Consider the following 22042-nt stretch of genomic DNA (forward strand, 5'->3'; position numbering starts at 1 on the left):
TCGCCATTATTGCATCTGTCAAAAACTGACGTGGATCCTCGCTGTCTGGTCTAATAAAGTCCACGAGGATCAGTAAACGAGTTTGATCTATCAAATCCAATAAGGGAACGCCATATCATCAACGTGGAGCCCAGGTGTGCGCGGCGTCTTGTTTATCAATTCGGTTTTATTGGTAGGACCGCTTTCCTCCCAACATTTGGTATATATAAAAACAGAGTGTTCCAATCTATTTTCCACAACCCACAAAGTGAAAGTGAATTTTAAATTATATCAGATTAAAAATGGCCGGACGGAATTTCCCCGGTATTGAGGTTTCGAGTTTTTCCGATATGGTATTTGAGTTTTTGGACGATGGAGAGGGGTGGCCGGCCGAGGGATTTGGGAGCAGTTTGGAGAGTGAGACGACGGGGTTTGATGAAAATGATGAAGAAAAAGAAAACGGTGAAAGTTTGGAAGAAAGTAAGAGCTTTTGGGAAACCCAAATTCAGATCTTACAAGTGAGTATTTTTTTTTCCCCCTTTAATTTAACGGCAAGATAAATTGAGGTTAATTTTAATTATGGTAATGTATAGGGGATGATATATCGGAGTAATTCTGTGGAATCGAAGATAAGAAATGCGACAAAGGAGGCAGTTAAAGAAATAGAGAGATCCGGTGGAGGCTGTGCATGTGGAAGATCTGTTCTGGCAATGACGGGCTGCCGGAGTTGTATGATGAGGGAGGTTTCCGGTCACCTTCGAAACGCCGGCTACGATAGTGCCGTTTGCAAGACAAAATGGAAAAGTTCTCAGCATATACCCTCAGGTAAACAAACAAACAAACAAAATTCAACTTAGATGTTTTTTTCTTAGAGAAATTATTTTTCATTTAAAAAAAAAAAATCGTGAAAGCATTTAGCTAAACTTTTTATAAAATTGGAATTAAACAGGGGAACACACATTTTTAGACGTAGTACAGAGGAACACAAAGAAAGGGGAAGTAAGGTTAATAATAGAGCTAAACTTGAGAGGAGAGTTTGAAATGGCAAGAGGAAGCGAGGAGTACAACCGACTAGTACGGCGGCTGCCGGAGATATTCGTCGGAAAAGTAGAGAAACTGCAAGGGGTAATAAAGGTAATATGTGGGGCAGCAAAAAAGTGTATGAAAGAAAAGAAAATGCATTTGGGGCCATGGAGAAAACAGAGATACATGCAAGCCAAATGGCTAAGTCCATGTGAAAGGACAATGTCAATGCCTCTTATTCCTTCTTCTTCTCGCCTTCCTAAGCCCAGAGCCTCCATGCTCACTGTTGACTTCCTCGACAAATTGCCTAATCGGACGCCTCTTGAAGTTGTCTGAATTTATTGTTATATAAACTAATTGTAGAGTTGTAAACTTCCATAGTTTGTTATTGTAAATAAAATTTACAATTCATGATTATTAGAACCAAGGCCAATTCTTTATCCTTATTTTGTTAAAATCTAATTTCAGATTCTAGAAAATTTCAATTTGAGAAAATAGTGTTAAATTTAAGTAAATTTGGACACTTTTAACTTTTATGAATACATTGTCTTATTTAAATAATCTAGTCGTTTTAAAAAAATAATAATAAAAATATAATAATGAAAAAACATGACAAAGTGAAAAATATGGATAAAAATAGGTGTGGAAATATGGAAATAGTGGACCTCGTCCATAATTTATAATTTTTGTTATTTAATCAGTTTTGAATAGGTATCCTTGATTTGATTTAATGGTTTTTTTTTTCTCATCTCTAATATTTTTTAATTTTTAATTTTCTAACTAAATTGTGTTCTTTTTGTTTTTGTTTTTAACACATGACTTATATAATTTTTAAGTTTAACAATAACTATTTTAATAGTTTAAAATTTTAAATATTGCTAATTGAGTAATTTAATCATTTTTTATGTTTATAAAGCACATTCAAAACCTATTAGTCAAACTAATTTAAAAATACATATAAAGTGATAACTACATAAAAAAAATTGATATTGAATCCAAGACGTAAGACGGGACACTCACCATATTGATGATAAAAAAAATTATAAGTTAACATCTTTAAAACTAAATTAATAAGCCTTGTATCGAAATGGTGGACCTCCTTACCCGAGGTGCCATGTGGGTGAAAATTGTAGACCGAGTTCACAATTTTGACACTTATTTTTTTTGTTAAATATTTTATTTTTTTATTATTCTGGTTATAATTTATTAAAATAATATTATTTTTAAAAATTTATTAATATAAAGTTTAGTTAATAATGAAAATTATGAATAAGAGAAGTAGTTATAGTAGAAATATTAAAAATAAAAATAATAGTGGGATTCATTTATTAATATAACTCTAACTTAAAAATTACAATAATAATAAATTGTAAGTGCAAATATTATTTTGGTCTGGTCAATATTTTTAGTTCATCAATTATTACTGAAATTAATTAATAAACATATAATATTTTTCATCTATAACATATGAATATATTTTACCAACTTTACCAAAACGAAATTTTAATATAAATGGAATCAACGTATGGATTTAATCCAATACATATGATCAATGTCCACATATGTATCCACGTGCATATGTGTGTGTATATAAAAGAAAGATATATTGTTAATATCAACTTGGGGTAAAATAACGTGCAATCCTATCTAGGCATTTTATAATATTCTTAAAATATATAGCATGTTGCTCAATTAAAGAAATATTTTTAATATCAAATTTAGACATATGTTTCCATTGTGGTGCAAAAAAAACGAATGTTAATAATTTTAGACATAAAATTTAAGTAAGAAGAAGATACATTTAATGGTTTTTGTCTTAAAGAATATATATAATATGAGTTTAAATAATAAATATTTAATGAATGGGTATAAAGTGATTGAAGTTTAGTTCCAAATTTGATTAAGTGCCCTAAACCCAACCTATCTTTCTATCCTTTCTTCTTTCTATATTTTAATGTAGTTTTTTCTTTTTCTCTTTGTAGTTTCTTTTTCTTGGAACAAAAGTTTTTTGTTTTTAATTTTACTACTTCTACGATTAAGAAAAGGCACGGTCATGGGCGCTATTATCATAATTTTTTTTTTTTAACTTTTTACTATTTTTACGACCTTTTTGTTAAATAAAAAATTTGAGTTAGTAAATTAAATATTTATTATTATTTCCAGTTTATGTGAGTTTGCTTAGAAGTCTACTTTGTAAACCCATACATTCATTTATGGGTTTGAGCACTAAGGGCATCTAAGTTTTGTAAGAGGTGAGAAGATAGGTAAAAGTATTTCTTATATTATAAATGTTTTTGTAAATCAAACTTTCCAATACCAAATCTGTTTCAATTTTGTCATTAATCATTTGACCGTTAGAGACTCTCGATCTTCCAACTTAATATATATGTGTCTCATTCTTCTCTTAAAAGTACAGAAAAACAATCAACAATTTCTCTTCTCTCAAAAGTTCTCTCTTTTAGAATATCGAGCATTAGAGTGTCTATTTGAGTGATGGAATTTCAATTAGCTTCAGTGCAAAACTAATTGAAGAACACGATTGCTTTATCCTTGGGACGATGGGGAAACACAAATCTGTTTGCACAAAAAGAGTAGAGCTGCAAAACACTTTAAAGAAAGCGAGATGTGACTCAGACCTTCTTCTAACTTGTTAGCTCTTTTTGTTCTCTTCTTTCTTTCTTTTTTTCCGTAAGCCATTTTCTCTAATTGTTTTTCTGGTAGACTTTAAACTAATTGAAAGAAAATGATTTTTGTTTAGAAAACATCCTTTCACGGTAGTTTTCAACTTTTGGCTCATTAAGTACTCAAGTTTACTCCATTATATTTTATATTTACAACTCTTTTTTCAATCTACCTTATAAAACACTTTCAACAATGTAGAAAAAAATGACGCAGCAACAAGAAGAAGAGGATGAAGATGATGAAATTCAAATTCAAATGAAAATGAGAAATCAAAAGTATTGATTCTTTCTTTGCTTTCTCGTTTTATTTAACTATATATTTGTCAAAGAAAGGAAAAATAAAATATTGCAATCCATATTTTATTCAAACCGAGATGAATATAAGTATTGAATAAAAAAGTTCCAAAACAAAAGTAAGAATCATAAAAATGTTTTAGATGGGTAGATACACGAACTCAACTTTAGACCCTAAAACACAGATCCTGTTATTGAGTTTCTAACTTTCCCAACCCTCGCAGTTAAGCTAACACACAATGAATTTGTGGGCTTTTATGTGTAGTAGATTTTAGGCATGACAAGTTGAAGTTGAGTTTGATTTTTATTGGGCCTAATCCTTTGAGCTTTTGGGCTTTGGGACTATATTGTGATCAAATGAGCTTAGTATTACCAAACTCTAATGGAGTTTTCACTACTCCCATTGTTTTTCATATATTTCACCTGATTTAATAATTTCTAATATATACTTATTATATTATATTTCATTAAATTTTAATTTTTAATATATACTTATTATATTTTATTAAATTTGCATTCATTCGTGTAATGAAGGTTACTTTGTAAAATCTTGTTAGGATTAAAACTGTTTTCGATTTAAATATATCATTATATAATAACAATGTATATATATTTAACATATACTATATTTTAGCTTGTATTTTACTTTTGTAACAAATTTTAAATTATGTGAAAGTACAAATTTTTATCAACACAATTATGAAAAGGTATTGCTAATGATGTTTTATATATAGTGTATAATATTATGGTATATTGTGTGCATCCTGCTTAAATATATATTATGTGTGTGATACTTAATGATATTTAATATATATGATAACATATATGAAATAATATGTGTATGCTGTTCAATTATATATATGTGCGTGATGTTTAATGCTTAACGATATATAAGATATATGATAAACTAAATGATATTTTTATGTTGTACGTTCATAAAGTGCACCATTAATCCTAAAAAGGAATCAATGGTCCAGAGTACATAAACTTAAAAAATAAGTTCATTATATATTGTATACTATATTACATAATTTAATAAAGAAAATTAGTAATATTAGTAGCATCAAACAATTAGTTGACTATACAAGTTTATATATAGGTCACAACACATATGATATGAAGTGCTATATAATAATAAGTATATATCAATAATATTTAATTGAACCAAAACATGGGGTGGGATTTGAACTCGGGACCTTTCGTCCACAGGAGCATACATGTGCTAGTTGAGCTAAGCGCATGTTGGCTACATATTCCTTTTTCATTCACGGAAGTTTTTCTATTTGAAAAAAAAAATCTTAATTTTATAAAAAAATCACATTTTATTCGTATTTCATTCACTTCAATATATATAATCTTAAATTCGCATTAGAATGAAAAGAAAATCAAATCTGAAGTCCACACATTAAATAAAAGATTTTCTTTAAAACTATATTTTATCTATAGAATATCAATTACAGATTGAGAAAAAAAACATTTTATTTCTAAAATTTTAAACCTAAATTTTTTTTTATTGAATTCAACCTCTCATGTTTTGGTAGGTATCTATTTTTTCTAATTGAATTAGATTTAATAATAATAACAAAAAAGGTCTGTCCTTTTGACTTAATTGCAATCCCAACCCACATAAAACACATATACCATTTTGACAGAAATCCCACATCGAAAATTTGAAGAAAACATATGCATTATTTAAAAGGGAAGACGATGGTTTCAGGACACGACCTTACTTGAACAGGATCTGTTCTATAGGTTGTACATCTGTGTCCTTGAGTTCTAAGGAGACAAGAACCAAAGTCTGGTGGATGAATAGCTGCCCTGTGGCTAGAGCGTGATTAACGGTTCAACAGATCTCGATCTGGCGACTGTAGAGGATCGTTCTTGGCAGATTTCGGCCTGTCGGGATGGCCACAAGGCGGTCTGACAGACCATTTAAATTTTTTCTTGTTTCTTAGCTTTTTGTGTTTCTTAGATGTGGAAAGGGCGGTCTGACAGACTTCATATGGTGTTTGGATTTCTGCTGCGGAAGATATTTGGAAGATGAGGGATTTTTACTTTGATGTGTGGCTATTTTTGCTGTCTTGTTTTTTTACTACCTTTGGGTTGGGGGAATAGTCCATATGTGTGCTTACTGGATCATCTCAAATGGATTTAAAAAGAATATTCTTCTGATCCCATTGGCCACAACTAATCTTGAGTGTGAATTATAACTCACTGTTTCACCCTTTTCATATATTCTTATTAAATTCAAGATTATTTCTTAATCAAATTGTAAAAAAGAAAAAGAAGAAGAAATTAAATTTGAAAAGTTTATATTAATTTAATAAAAAAAGATATTTTTAGAATTGAAAATATATATATATATATATAATGAGAAAGGAAAAAAAGACGTAGGATCCACGCGATCAACTCACTAAACGTCCACGATTTTGGTTACCAACCCAGCCAAACTATTTGAAAGCTCATGCTATCTATAATAATGTTTACTCTTTTATAAATATCCATTCTTCACATTTGTAAAATAAAATACTTTTTATTTTATACACAAATTATTATAGTCCACCAAATATTATAAAAACAAAACTAGCATTCCCAACAAATTTTTTATTCTTATAAATCCATCTTAATATAAATCTAAATCTAAAACAGTAAAACTTTGGTGTTAGGTCAATATAGAGACAATAAAGAGCAAGATTGAAAATATAGAGACAAAATGAAGATCACATTCGAAATATAGAATTATAAGGGATATCATGTTTGGCCCACTTGACTTAAGTTCAAAACCTTCGGGTCAATATGTTGAAGTTTAGCAAGTTTGTATTTGAGGTGTAAAGTTGCAACATTAAATTTCTCAATAATTGTGTGAATAGTAGATAATGAAAAATTAATAAGATAAAGTTATTTGATAAATATAAAACGTCAAAATAGATGATTGAAAGATTGAAATCCTTCGTAAATATGCAAGATCAATAGAGATTATTATCAAAGTAAGTTGGTGCGATTAGACAACCCTAGATTCAAAATTCAACAACTAATAAATGAAATTTTAATTACCAACAAAAATTTTCAAATCTGATTGTAAGTTGATTGAATAATTTTTCTCAAAACGAAAAAAAAAAATGATTGAATAATGTTATTATAAACACGTCAAAGCCTGTACACCACAACATTATGTCATAGGATTAGAGAGTAGGATATTGAAAGAAGATAAATATGGCTTGGGGTTAAAGGTATATGCGTCTCTTTTAGACATAGCTATATTATTTACTTAAATCGTACTCCACATGGAATGGATACCTTTGTTTTAGTTCAATAATTGTATAAATACTATGTAAGATCGAACTATTAATATTTAAGAATTTTTAGTAAATTATTAATATTTTTTCTAATATAATAGAAAATTAAAATAACTTTAAATTAAAAATGGTATAAGTTTGAAGCTTACTAGTTTGATAAGCAAATCGAATTTAAACTATTTATTAGTAATTGATTCTATTTAAATTTAGCTCAAAAACCGAAGTAATTAAATTTATCATTCCCTAAAATTTCCCAAAATAGAAAAAAAATCACATTTTTTAATTTAATAAATAGAGAAAATAGAAAGAAAAAGAAACAAACACATGATAAATCTATTCTTTTTTTTTTTAATCTCTACTATTTGTTAGATTTCTTGTGTTATTTCTTCTTAATTTACACAAACTCTCTTACATTTAAAAAGTCTCATACACATGTAAGTTTCATAAATGAATGGTTTTAAAACAAATTACTTACTCAAATTTACTTATCTACTTTTCAATTAACAATTAATAAACAAAATATATTAGCATGAATTTATAAATACAAACAAAATAACAAAATTTAAATGAAAGTATTGAAGTTTGTCATCAGAAGACAATATTGCAATTATCATCAATAGAATATAAATAGCAACGTGATGTGTGTGGATAGTTGGTATCAACTACAATAATAATGAGTTACACATGAGGTTTAATTAGATGGGTCAGCCCTCCATCATTTAATTCCCAATTCAGTATGCCCATATTGATCATATTCCACCCACACCCTTCTAGGGTCTTCTCATCACTTTGGTTCTTCTGGTTAATTAGTTGTATGAGACATCATTTAAAAGCTACCGCACAAATAAGAATAAGAGTGTATTGAGATAGGGAAGGCGATCTATTATTGGGTTCAGTTTGGTTTGATTTATAAAAGTTGTTAATTTGTTAGTACTACAAAAATATACTTTTGATTTCTAAATTTTCATGCAAGTAAAATTTTGTCGAAGAACTAATTAAGATTGTAATGACCTACAAATTGTTTATGAGAGTGATAGTTGAGATATTGATTTTAGAACAATTGATTTCGTAAAGTTGATTTGAACAAAAGTTAAGATTAGACGGCTAGTAACTTGCTAAATTATATAAAAAAAAATATAAAGTATCATAACTTTCAAAAGTTTAAAAAATACCTATAAGCTTTCGTAATAAATTTAAAATATATTTCGTAATAAATTTAAAATATATTTACAAAACTATTAGTATTTTCAGACAAAAATATCAAAAATATTCGTAAACTTCTTTATATTACGGACAAAAATTATTAGTACTATTCTTGTTTTTCTATTTTTTTTCTCATATCTTTCAATGCGTTCTTCTTTTTTTTTTTGTTAACTATTTGACATTTTTTTATGTAAAAAGGATTAAAAAAAATTACACTCTACTACAATAATAAAAACAATAATAGAAGCACTAACATATTGTAAGACAAATATTTTACAAAAGTTACAGGTTAGTAATTGAGGTGTGTGTTAATAGTCGAAACTTTTTTTTTTTTTTCATGTTTTGGCATGTTTTAAAGAGAGTTTGATTTTAAAATTTTGTGAGATTTTATATTTAGTTTTCAAAACATTTAAAGATATATTTTACTCAAACAAAATACAAAGTTGGAATTATATATAATTAGAGAGAGAGAGAGAGAGAGAGAGAGAGGGAGGTTTAGTTTGTGCAGTGTACACTCAAAATGTAGTGGCCTAAAGGTGAAGTTGTGAAGAGACATTAAAGCTAAATATGTGCTCTCCAAGTCCTTGTGAAAGAGAGTCTTTCTTCCTTTTTTACTTTTGATTAAAACCATTGGTAAATGAAATAATTGACTGAAAATTTTCATATTTTCAAAATATTATAAAATATAATAAAAGTTAACCTGATATGTATTTGAGATTATAGGGGTTTATAAAAAAAAAAAAAACTATAATTATAAATAAAGTAACTCATTTGATATTTATTCTTATAACAGTTAAAATGAGTATATATAATATAAGTGGGGAGGTTGGGTGAGGTGAAGAAATGAATTCTATTAGAAGTAGGTGTGTTCCCTTATTTATCATGATATTCTTCTCTTACTAAAATTGAATGTGTAGCGTCGGCAATATTTAAGGGATATTTGGGGGATCAACTTGAAGAGAGTTTTATGTCCCACGTAGTACTTCCCTTGCCAACCATTTTTCTCATCAACAACAAAATCACATTATTACCTTTTCCTTTTCCTCCACATTTCTTTAAATCCATAATTTTAGTCAAATTTCTTGCCCCTGCATAATGCCACTTCAGTCTAACTTATTAAACAACTTGATTCTAGAAACTATTCTGAAAAAGGAGGTTGGACCAAAACTATACTCCTTCTTTTCTTGTGGGTTTCATATTTCTTTATTATTTATATATCAGTAGATCCTACACTTTTATTCATTATATCTATTAAATATTTCAATTATAAAAATATATTTACTTATTAAAATTAATATCTTTTCAAATTTGAATGGATTGTTTTATATATATATAAAATAAGGGAAATTGATAAAAATAAATATAAAAAGATAAAGAAGCAAATAAACTGGGATTAAAAGATAAAAGAAAAAAAAAAGAGATTATAATATAACAAGCAGTGAATAATGGGAAGATGGGTTTATTTGAAGCATTATCCATAAAAGAAAGAGAGAGAGTAGAATAAATGGATTCAGAAATCTTCACCACCATTTCCTTCAACACTGCATTCCCCATCTTTGTACTCTGAAACATATTTCTTCACTGTCTCACAAATCCTTTCACCATCTCCTCCCCCTAATATTCCTTCTCCATCCACCTACAATTTTTCAATACATATATCATCATCATCGTCGTCATCATCTTCTCTTTCTTCTTCTTCCACATTTTAACATCAACTTGTTTGCAACTATTTTTTTTGTCTTCTGTTAAAACTACATTATTGTTGTTGTTCTTATTATTATTTTTGGCTTTTTTAATTCTAACTTTCAACTACATTTTTTTTCTTCTTAATTCTAACTTATAAATTCTAGCAATGAAGCAAATATTTTTAATTCAATATTTCAAATTTGAGGGCTATTTGATTTTTTTTTACTTTAATTTAAAGAACTAGAGGTTGTTTCTTTTCTTTATTATCTATTTTTTAACCATATTTTGAGAAAATAAACGCTTCACACCCTAAATTAATAATTAATAGTTGGTTCATCAATTTAAATTATAATTTCTCTAAAAATTCTAAAACAATTAAATTTATGTTTGGTATTAAAACTCTTAAAAAATGATTTTCAATTGTTTAGAGCTAGTGTTGATTTTTCATCATTATGTTTGGTTTCAAGAGATAGTTATTACTCAATTAGTAATTATATTTTCGACTTGAGAAATAATGATTTAACTAAAGGCTTTGTTTGTTAGTCTATGTATTTTTCTATTTTCTGTTTTCGAAAATTATTTTTTTTTAAATGTGTTTGATAATTAATTTCTTTTTTTTTTATTTTTTAAATAAAGAAAATTCAAAACATATTGTTTGTTTTATTAACAAACTAATAAAAGACTCTCATCTGTTGTACTAATATTTAAGATTTTAAAAAATAAAAAATAGTTAACCGACGGAGTATTTTATACATAAACTCAATTAGATAACTATTTTGGAAGTGATTGACTCATAATCCACTAACCAAAAGTCACCTATCAATTTAAATAAAAGGAAGGATGATGAACTCAAAATCAAAGATAATGTTTATGACCCTAAAAAACTTATCAATTTTAGTTCATGTTAACATCATTATCCATTTTGTTCGTTTCATTTTATCTCTTAGCTTAAGAAAACCCTAGTTTTCAAAAACCAAACCAAGTTTTGAATACTAAAATTGCAGTTTCTTTTTATTTTTGAAATTTTCATACCTAATTCAATTCTTCCGAATTTTGAAAAAATCCAAAAAAAATGCCAACAATAATGGAAGTTGAGAGCTACAAGTAAATTTAAAACTCCAAAAACAAAAAGAAGACCTGAATTATTTACGAGACATAATGAGATAATAATAAATTACCTGAGCCGTTATCTTATGAAAAACCCGATCAGTGAACATGGACTGATTGACATTGAGGATCTCAGCTCCATTATCTTGAAGAAGTCGAAGCACTTGTTGAAGATTAAAGTGATAGTCTGATCCAGTGGTCAAAAACACTTCCACTGAAGAACCGATTTGATGAGCTTTAACATGAACCGATAATTTTGGTTTTGTTTCATCTTCATATCCTCTTCTTCTTCTTCTTCCTTCTGCTTCTTCATCTTCTTCCATTCCCATTAGCTTCTCTTTCTTCTCTTTCAATTTCTTTATGTTCTTTTGTAATTCTTTTATGTAATTTGTCGCATCTTCAAGTTGATCCGGCACTGTTCTTGGAGCTTCCTGAACACAAACATTTAGCAATCATGATCTTTTTTCTTGGGGTTATTGGAAACAAAAAAAAATATATATATATATGGAAAAGAAAAACACAGAGAGAAAGAAATTAAACCATTGAGGTTTGATTGGGAAGAAGAGAATTGAGTGTGGAGAAAAGGGCTTTCATTTCTTTTCTTCGATTTCTTTCGACGAATTTTCGATTGCTTTGTGGAGTTGGTTGACAACGGATAGGGTTGGACATTATTGAGAGCTTTTCAGAAAACCCCTTCACAAAGATCTTCTTCTCTTCTTCTCTTCTTCTCTTCCTCTCTTTTTCTTTTATATTTATTATTTAGGAACGGTTTCCGAAAGAAAAAGTCATTTTGTTGTTTGGCCATGGACAAAGGAAATGGAAAAGAATACTCTTAATTCCCCTTATTCCTTCCCTTTCCTCATTCATTATCCCACTTTTCTCACTTAATCCTTTCATTTTTCACTATAATCCTTCCATTTTCAATATAATCATTCTCTTTCTTCTACTTCTTCTCTTTTATCATTTATTTCTTCTTCTCTTTTCTCATTTATTTCTTCTTCTCTTTTCTCATTTATTTATTCTTTCTCTTTTCTCTTTTATTTATTTTTCTCTTCAAATTAATCCTCTTATTTTTTTTCTTTTCCAAACAAATTAACAAATTAATTCACCTCTCTTATTCTTCATTCTCTTTGTGTCAAGTCATCTTCTCGTATGTTGCTTATCGTTCTCATGAAGAAAAAATAAATATTAAAAATGAAAGAAAAGATAAAAACAACAAGAAAACAAATTTTTATTGTATAAGATTGATGATTCAAATTTAGAATACAAAAATAATCTATTTATGGTACAATTTGAATAAACATATTTTACATAAATGAAAAAAAGTACAACTTGTTTGTATTATGTAGTGTATACGATCCAAATTTTTTTTTATACAAAATAAATTTAAAAATCAATACATATTTTCTGTGTTGGGGTTACAGTATAAACATTATTTTAATACAATTTTTCGTCGTTTTGATAAACAATACGAACAAAATAAATAAGTTTAGACAAACGCAAAAAAAAATAATACAATTTTTGTTTGTATTTGGTTTACAGAAAATATTTCATAAGCATTTCTTATCCATTAAAAAAAAAAGTAATTCAATTTCTTTCTCATATGGGATTGGAATAGAAAAACAAATATTTGTCATAAATTTTTTTAAAAAATAGCATATTTTTTTAATGTATTGAATTTTTGAAACAAATTGAACTACAAATTAAACGCAAATGAAAAATCAAATAATACAATTTATGTGTGAATTGAATTTACAGTATAAATTTCATTAACATATTTTACACAACCAAAAAAAAAATTTAATACACTTTATTTTGTGCATTTGATTTAATGTTAAAAAAAAAACTAAAAAATACTCTACTTTTGAAATTATATTAGGTGTACGTTACAAGTAAAAAAAATATTTATACAAAATAAACAAAAGAAAATCAATACAAATTTTAAGAAAATCAATACAAATTTTTTGTGAAGGGTTGGATTATGGTACAACCTAACTAAAAAAAAATGAATTTGAATACAATTTTTGGTTGCAAATGTTTTATGGTACGAACAATTTATACAAATGCAAAAAATATTATCATATTTTTCAAAAAAACAATAATTTCATTTCCAGAAAAAAAAATATATGTATCTTTTCTCGTATTGAAATTGACGTACAAATAAAAAAAAATTACATAAATAAAAAAAAAATACAAATTTTTTGTTGTCATAATCCTTCCTCCAAATAGTCTTTCTTCCAAACAAGGATTATAACAATCTTCCATAATCCTTTCACTTAATTCTTTCCCCAAACAAGGATTATAATCCTCCATATTCCTTCCACTTAATCCTTCTCCCAAACAAAGATTATAATTCTCCATATTTCTTTCACTTAATCCTTCCCCAAACAAGAATTATAATAATCATTTCCTCCACCTAATCCTCTTTTTTTCTTATTCCTTTCCTTTCCCCAAACGGCCTCTAAGAATAAAGTTAAAGTTATAAGAGCCGCTGGTGATGATGTTGTATCCCAAATCATCAACGTAGTCATTATTATTTTTGGGCATGAATTTCTATTTTGATTTGAAATTTATTCATCACTCTAATATCATGTTACCTTTAATTTCTTTCTAATTGTAACATGTTATCTAAAATTATAAGGTTTCTTTGAGGTTTTACCATTGAATGTTGGATAAGTTTTAAGTAGTTAGCATTATAACACGTTAATTGGAAATGTAATGCACTTCTGAAAAATAATTAGGAAAATTTGGAAGGTTACAAATTACTTTGGAAAAATGGGTAAAAAAATTGTCATTTAAATGCCCTCTATATATACTTTTTTATAATTCTCTTTTACTCTTGTGATTAAGATTTAGAAGTATGACTTTTTTTTTTTAATTTAATGTTTGTTATTTTTTCCTCCACGCATTAGATGTGAAAGGTCTTTAATGGTTTGGGCTTGAGTTTTTTTCTTTTTTGTTTTATAAGTCATGGTCTAAAATTTCCATCCAAATATGGAATTTTTGAGAAAAATAAGTTATGAGATATTGAAAATTTTTTAATTTTTGAATTTTGTTTGTTGTGAATTAACTATGTTAACTCAGTTCGTGTTAAGTTACACACAAGTCAAGTTTCGTGTGCTATCAAGATAGTAAATAAATAAGAGATTTTTTTTATAGTCAAGTTGATTTGACAATGTGACAAATTGGCCTCTCTTCGTGTTCTTAAGAAAATGTTTTATAAAACGTGAGAGAGAAAGAAATTAATTGCAAAAAAGAGCTTTGATTGCAAAGATTGCAACAAAGTTTAGTCGGAGATTCAACTACTACGTCTCTTTCCCTATAGTACATTTTGAACATTTTTAGCATATGAAAATGTCGAAACGTCACACCATAGCTCGACGATATAAAAAGAAAATTAAAATAATAGACTAAATTAAGTATAAGATATAAAAACAAGATGGATTGGGGGTATTTTGGATATATGACCATAGACAAACAATAGTCCGGACAATAGTCCGGACAAGTATGCCCATGATACAAATCCCTCCATCACTTTCTATATCTTCATTCTCAAATTTTCTAATAAAATCAGACAGTTTTCTCACTTAAAATTTTGGAAATATAATCGTTAGATTAGTGTGTAGTAATTAGTGGTTTAAAGTAAGTAATGAACGAGAGAGATTATTCTTGGTTCAAACCTTAGTCCATTTTGAGGGCGAGAATTCATTAATTGTTCACATAGTAAGTCTTTGTTGAGTTTTCTTTATTAATTTTCATTCAATTTCTTAATAATGTTAGTTATTTTATTATTGAAGAGTTGGTTGGTTTCTTTTCATATAAATCTGTGTTTGATTTAATCATAAATACCTCAGTCATGAAAATATGATCTTAAAAGTATGTGTGTACCAAATAATGCCTCTACTAATCTGATCTATGAATATATTATTTATTACTCTAATCCAATTTAAATTTCTATCACGTGCATATCAATTTGATGTGTTGTTATTTGGGACAACTAATTAACTTATATATTAGTTGGAGGATTTTATAAAATAGAAAATATTAGTTTAATTTTAGATTAATTAATTCAGGAATATTATTGATGGTATCTTGGGCATATAAACATTGATTTATTATATAAACAAACATAGGGAAATCTTGAAATTTGATCAACACCAAAATAAATATATATTGAAGGCAAAAAAAATTAGAATATAATCATATGTACCACTATGGACCCATTAATTTAAATAGGATTACTTAATTTAAAAATTAAGTTAGAAAATGATTGTATATGATTTCTTCACTAACTTATTACTATTAAATTAACCAGATAAAATAAATTTTAAAGTTAATTTTGAACTATGGCAATTGACATGACCAAAAAGTAAGATTCATGGATGAAAATGACAGACAATAAGCTATGAAGAAAACTTTATAATATTTTACTAATGAAATGTGTGGAAAATAAATAATATATGGTTTCAAGAAATAAAATACAACAAATGGAGGCTCCACAGGTGGATCAAGTGACAGAAAATTTGTGGTTTGTAGATATTCTATTTATTAATAAAGTAATGAAAAGCTATAACAATAATAGGAGGAAGATAAACATTTTAAACAAAATTTCACATTTTATTAACCGTAGACATGGACATGAAATGGATCTATGGATATATATCTATTGGTGTTCATCATTAGTCCATTTCACTGTTTATTACAACAACAATAATATGAAGAAGACTTGACATGTACAATAAAACACAAATGAGAGCAAAAAGACAATATGATCGACATCCTTTAATAAAGAAGGCTTTGTTGGTGCTACTGTAACCCCAACTTTTCATATTACAAAATATTTTTTCTCTTTTTTTAAAGTAAACACGGTAGTAAATAATAAAAATGATAAAATATTTAAAGATTGAAAAGTTTTGAAACATCGTTGTTTGTGAGAAGTACGAAATAGTCGCTACAAAAAAAATGGTCTTTAATGAATCTCAAACGTTGAAGATTTCTTGCAACAAATTTTAACAACCGTGACACAATTATAAATATACACCATAAATAACTTTATGACACTTTTGTTGTTGTCATAGTCATCCAGGGAGGTCATAACCTATGCAGAAACTTCACCCAATACCTTACAAATCAACCCTATTCTTGGAACGACTCCTCCATTTTTCTAATTGTTTTTTCTCAACTACATTATATGCTCCATTTTAGAGAGTATATTACGTTATATATAAATTAATAATACACTCATTTAGTTTGTTAAGATGTATATATGCAGTGTCAACATCATCCTTGAAGAAAAAGATGTGTACATTACATTAAACAGAAGAGAAAAAGAGTTGTTTGATTGTATGGTTCTTATTTGACCTGAATATGATTCAAATATTTGAATATGTATTCATATTGAAGAGAAGATGAAGATGGCCAGATGGGGTCATTTCTTAATTGTCTTTCACACACCCTTTACCTTCGGTCCCCCTCCAAATTATGATTTTTTTTTTCTTTCCGTTTTTGCTTCTGGAAAAGGATACAAGTCTTGTTGTAAATGTTTATAGAATTTTTTTTCATGTGTTCTATAAGATTGAAGATGAGATGTAGTTGTTAGTTCAACTTTACACTTGTATAATCAATTTTATTTTTTATGCTTTTCTTAAATTTGAATTAGAGTATCTTTTCTTAAAATTTGAATGGATTTTTTTACAGTAAGAAAACTAACAAACTAAAAAACAATACAATAGAAGTAAATCACTTAATTAAATGTATTGTAATTAAAGCGTAGGGTAGAAAATAAAGTATGTAGCCTCAATTTGAACTTATTTTGTTCTTTTATTTAGAAAAACACATTAGATGATTAAAAAAAAGGAGAAAGAAACTTTGAGAAAAGAAAAGATACCTAAAAAGTGTAGGTGATACCTTGTCCTAGAGTTAGAAAAATCTTATAATATTACACACAAAAATCCATAACAAACTAGGAGAACAAGTCAGTAAAATGAAATAAAAAATAATGGCTAAAATGCACTTTTGGATTTCAAAGTTTGATTTTTTTGTGTGTATTTGATCCCTAAAGTTTAAAGAGAGATACTTTAGTCCAAGAGGTTTGTATAACACTTCTAAAATGTTCCTAAGTTAACGAAAAAGTGAGATGACATATTGAATGAAGGGATAATTTATTTTCACTTTCCTTCTTCTTTTGGGTCAAACTTCTCTCTCATTGTCATCATTCATGTTTGTGTAACATGGAGAAGACGATATCTGTGGTCGTGTACACCCCCACACCAAACATTAAGAGAAGGACTAATTAGAAGAGGTGAAAAGAAAAAGAGAACAAAATAAACGTGGGAGGACAAAGAAGTAAGATCTGAAAAAAGAAAGAGAAAGTTGAAGAACTTGGAAGCTATTGGTTTTTACTTCTCAAACCATCTAAATGGAGAAAATAAACAAGTGGGTTTTTGGGCTAAGCCCAACCACTTTCAATTTTTTTTTTTCCCCACTTTTCGTGCCCTACACATTCCTCCTCTCTTATCCTTTATCTTTCTAGACTTCGTCTCTTACAAAAAAAATTATCAACCTTAAATATTAAACCCTTAATTCATATGGTTGCACAACCAAGTCCAATCAAATTTGAAATTGAGATTCTAACTAACTAATTATGATTCAACTTAATACATCTTTCTCCGTTTTCTTTGCTTGAAATTGACACGCTTTTCGAATATTTGGTTACAATTTGTTAGGGCAAGACACCCAATCTTATTTCTACATCCACTGTCCACTGTATATGTGATCAACAACATACTCTCATTTCAGATTAATAACCTCTATTTTCTTTTCTCTTTATCAAAGCAAGTTACAAAATTTAAGCCAGAGAATAAAATCATGATTATTTTATTAATAATTACTAATAATTTTGTCATACATATTCAAAACACAGGTTGAGGGCATAAAACCGAAGAGTTAAGATATTTGGTAGTTGAAATCTTTAGTTAGAACAAAAAGGAAAGAAAGAAATTGGAGTTGAGAGTTTAGCACAGCCTTGATGGGGTAATAGGGGGAAGTGCATTATAATCTCACAACTATATCATTATATATAGAAGAAAGATTGATATTGGCAACAATTTAAAGTTCAAATTTTAGATTGAGACAAAGTTTAGTTTAGTGTTAGATGAAACTGATTGTATAGGGGGAGGGGGCGGCTTCATCTTCCAGTCAATCTCACTTTTCAATAATAACTGGGATTTTAATTTCCTATTGGTGGATTATTGGATACAGTTTCCCATATTCAAAGCTTTTGTGAAATGGATGAAGCAGATGAATCATGACTACAAAGAAACCAACAAAAGCACTACAAAATTTTGATAATCCATTTTGAAGCCTTTAATCTTTTTCTTTTCCTTTCAGAAACGCACCATATTCATTTCAGTCACGGGAATGTTAGAAACAAGAACAAGTTAACTAAACAAAAACTATCTACATTGAACCTGGGAAGTGAATGTGATATTTTCAAAGAAAAAGGGTAAAAGGGCAAAGAAAGAATCATATGAATTTAGATCTGGAGGAGTTGAGAGAATTATGAGAATTAAGAGGACCAAGCTTCTGAATCCAATGCTTTAAACCTTTCTTGTGATCTTCCCAACTTGCCTTCCCCTTTAACTCTACACTCGTCATCAATGTACCATCTCCCCCAATACAACTCTCAACTTGCTCCAACACTTTCACCACCTGCCAAAACTCCACCCTCTTTTCCGGTTTCTCGCACCAGCATTGCTCGATTAACACCCGTATCACTGGAGGACACTCGCTCGGTATGACCGGTCTAATATTCTGAAAAAATACAACACCAACAGTGTTTTCAGATGAGAAGAGATAAGATAGTAAATAAAGACGGTACCAAACTACAAAACAAATAACTACCTTATCTACAACTGCAAAAGCTGCTTGGATTGGAGTCATATCCTCATAAGGGATTTTTCCAGCTACCAATTCCCATAGCAATAGTCCAAAGCTGTAGATATCAACCTTTCTTCCATAGGGTTTGCGTTTGATCATTTCCGGGGCCATCCAACGGAACGTTCCGGGGTCCTCGGCCAGTGTATCACAATGTGCCTCCTCACAAGCAATGCCAAAATCAGCGATCTTTAGACAAAAGTCTTGATCAATAAGAATGTTTTCAGGTTTCAGATCCCGATGAATGACACCTTGTGAGTGAATGTATTCCATCCCACGAGCAATGTCTAAGGCAATGGCAATTTGTTTTTGCAATGGGAGAGATTTTTTCTCTAGTTTGTGAAGATATGCTCTCAAGGAACCCTGAGGTAGATACTCAGTGATGATGCAATAAACAGGTGGCTTTTTCACAGCTGCTACTAACTGTAAAGCAATGTGGATATAATACTCTTAATACATACTTAATTTAATAGATAGATACTTTTTCTTTTCAATTAACAGCAGGGAACTCATATCAAATGTTACAGAAATTTATAACCATAAAACATATGCCTGAAAACTATAGTTAAAATGACCTAAGAAAGTGCAATTCAGATGAAGTTGTCATAAATCAAGGAGCAAGGTGTTTACCTTTATAACATTGGGATGGTGAAGACGAGATAAAAGGGTTACTTCTCTACCAAATTGCTTTACTAAGCGTCCTGCGAGATCGCCATTTTCATCATTGGCTGGTAGATTGATCATCTTAGCAGCAACAACTTTATCTTCATAAATTCCGTGGTAAAGTCGACTATGAGCTCCAAAAGCAAATCTATGTCCAAACATCAACTTAGACAGATCAATTGACAATTCGTCTACAGCTTCAACAGCCGTGACCTTCCCTCCACCGTGCTCAAAAAGCTTACTCCAAGAAGACTCCTTGAATTTGAACTTCTCGCAACCTTTAAAAGAGACAAGATTCCTCAAAGGTCCTTTTAACTTCTCTTCCTTGAGGGAATTCTGCACTTTGGCTCTTTTACAAAACAGCCTTTTACTCTTCTCTTTTAGAGGTTCTTTTCTCTGAGGCTGTGGAGTCGAAAATCGCTTCTGATTGATACGTGCATCCTTAAATGCATTGGAGAGATTCGTTTGTGGAGAAGGAGATAAAGACCTCTGCTTTGTTAGATTATAACGAGGGTTCGGTTTTGATTGCACAAGTGATTTGGGACGTGGCTGAGTGGTGACAGGAAAGGAAGCTAAACTTAAGGACTCTAAACGATAGCATATTGTGTGAGAAAAATTAGTTCTTCTTAACCAAGAATTAGGATCTTCCTCCATAGTTTTTCTAAGGCCTGAAAACACAGAAACCAATCGATCTCGTACTCAAAAACCTTTATGGTTTTCTCCTTCTGCTTCACCAGATGAGAAGAAGGCTTGAACTCAAAAGTGTAATTGTGAGACAAATTATTTTGAATCATACAGCTCCAGAATCCCAAATCACAATTAGGAAAACAGGAATCAACAGAAACTCTTCTTCTTCAGCAAGAGCTAATCAAAGCTGTGAAGACCGATCAAGAACAAGATCGTTTCAACCAATAATCTCATCTCCATCAAAACCAAAATCCCTTGAAACCCAATATATCCCATGAAACACCAAGCGAGAAAAGAAAAAAAAAAAAGCCTCAATCTCGGAGCACCCAAATCACAGTAATCTCTCCCCGAACCTTCCGCCACATTGTCTGAAAATTCAACAAATAATTCCTCCCCCTGTTTTCAAACCTAAACTTCTAGCTTCAGAAAGAAAAGTCAAAGCACTTCGCGTTCCTACGTCTCTGAAAAATTCCACAACAGAAATCCAATAAACAAATGGAAGAAAAAAAACAGAGAAACCGATTAATAACAATACCCCGTTTTCCAACCCCACCAAGAAAGCAAAAAAGAAAAAGAAAAAGTCTATCCTCAATCGCATTCATACTAACAACAACCCCAATCCTTGTTCAAACACAAAAGAAAAGTCATATTCGAAGTTTCCCACAAGAGAAAATGCAATAAAGAAAAGACCCACAAAAACGAAAACTCACCAAGAGATCAACAAAAGGGTGGATCCACCCAGCAACAATGGAAGGCAAGCCATGAAATTATGAAATGGGGGAAAAGAGGTATATACTTTATAATTTGAAAAAGGAATGGATGAATATAGAATCTTATGGTTATGGGATTGGGAATGACAGATGTTAATTGAGATGGAGAAGAAAACAAACAGACAAACAAACAAAGGAACAAGAAACAAAGAAAAGAAAAGATCAAGTGTGGTACGCACGCAGAAGAAACCGGTGTTGGTTCTCCGAGCATCTCGTGGAGCCTATGCCTTTTTCTCCATTGTTAAAAAAAAAAAAAAAAAAGTTCAACTGCGGCGTGGCGGCATGAAGGTGTAGGACCCAAAATAGCCACAAAAAGTGAAGGGGAAAGTCGACGTGGCAGAATCCTATGGAATTACAAAAATAAAAAAGGTCAAACCTTGACTCTCTTTCGATTTCCGGCGTGGCACCAAACCAACCCTTCCTTACCGCTGCCATCAAACTGCAAATCAATCAAAACTATTCCTTCTCATTACGTCCACATGTGGTTTTTTTAGATATTTGGGTGAACTCTCCTCTTTTCTGTGCTCACATCACAATTTTTTTTAAGAAATTAACCAACTATTAGTTTTTCAGTTATAATCAATATAAATCGCAAATGTAATGTAGAATTGTATCACCAAATATTAGTGTTTTCGTTTCATTTATCTTTTGTTTAATATAAACTATATTTTTTTAGATTAAAGTTTCTTTAATCCCTTGAACGTAAATTGAAATGTAA

The 22042-nt window shown here is 29.3% G+C and overlaps 3 protein-coding genes and 1 non-coding gene across 7 annotated transcripts; 2 read left to right on the forward strand and 2 right to left on the reverse strand.

Moving 5' to 3' along the window:
- The first annotated feature begins 218 nt into the window (after positions 1–218).
- Positions 219–1442, forward strand: LOC101209953. The gene is made up of 3 exons (XM_004146556.3): positions 219–497; positions 573–804; positions 929–1442. The coding sequence occupies exons 1-3, from the start codon at positions 282–284 to the stop codon at positions 1336–1338; spliced, it is 858 nt and encodes a 285-aa protein (XP_004146604.1). The 5' UTR covers positions 219–281; the 3' UTR covers positions 1339–1442.
- A 4255-nt stretch (positions 1443–5697) lies between these two features.
- LOC116401874 lies at positions 5698–5907 on the forward strand. Its single transcript, XR_004214277.1, has one exon. It is a non-coding gene; the product is annotated as a small nucleolar RNA U3 (small nucleolar RNA).
- A 1919-nt stretch (positions 5908–7826) lies between these two features.
- LOC101210203 (transcription factor bHLH162) lies at positions 7827–12177 on the reverse strand. 3 transcript variants are annotated; one of them, XM_031881361.1, is made up of 3 exons: positions 11810–12177; positions 11341–11700; positions 7827–8071 (listed from the first exon to the last, which is right to left on the reverse strand). In XM_031881361.1, exons 1-3 carry the CDS (start codon positions 11936–11938, stop codon positions 7952–7954), a joined length of 609 nt encoding a protein of 202 aa, XP_031737221.1. In that variant the 5' UTR covers positions 11939–12177; the 3' UTR covers positions 7827–7951. The 3 variants fall into 3 exon arrangements, with proteins under 3 accessions (XP_031737221.1, XP_031737224.1, XP_004146605.1); XM_031881364.1 differs by having other exon boundaries at positions 7827–8106; positions 11810–12170; XM_004146557.3 differs by lacking the exon at positions 7827–8071 and adding an exon at positions 9852–10112 and having other exon boundaries at positions 11810–12163.
- A 6422-nt stretch (positions 12178–18599) lies between these two features.
- On the reverse strand, positions 18600–21625 carry LOC101222817 (serine/threonine/tyrosine-protein kinase HT1). 2 transcript variants are annotated; one of them, XM_031880381.1, is made up of 4 exons: positions 21504–21625; positions 19835–21015; positions 19172–19627; positions 18600–19081 (listed from the first exon to the last, which is right to left on the reverse strand). In XM_031880381.1, the coding sequence occupies exons 2-4, from the start codon at positions 20519–20521 to the stop codon at positions 18794–18796; spliced, it is 1431 nt and encodes a 476-aa protein (XP_031736241.1). In that variant the 5' UTR covers positions 20522–21015; positions 21504–21625; the 3' UTR covers positions 18600–18793. The 2 variants fall into 2 exon arrangements, with proteins under 2 accessions (XP_031736241.1, XP_004146653.1); XM_004146605.3 differs by lacking the exon at positions 21504–21625 and adding an exon at positions 21265–21497.
- Positions 21626–22042: the final 417 nt, after the last annotated feature.

The sequence above is a fragment of the Cucumis sativus genome, chromosome 1, assembly GCF_000004075.3.
Source record: "Cucumis sativus cultivar 9930 chromosome 1, Cucumber_9930_V3, whole genome shotgun sequence".
Taxonomy (NCBI): Eukaryota; Viridiplantae; Streptophyta; class Magnoliopsida; order Cucurbitales; family Cucurbitaceae; genus Cucumis; species Cucumis sativus.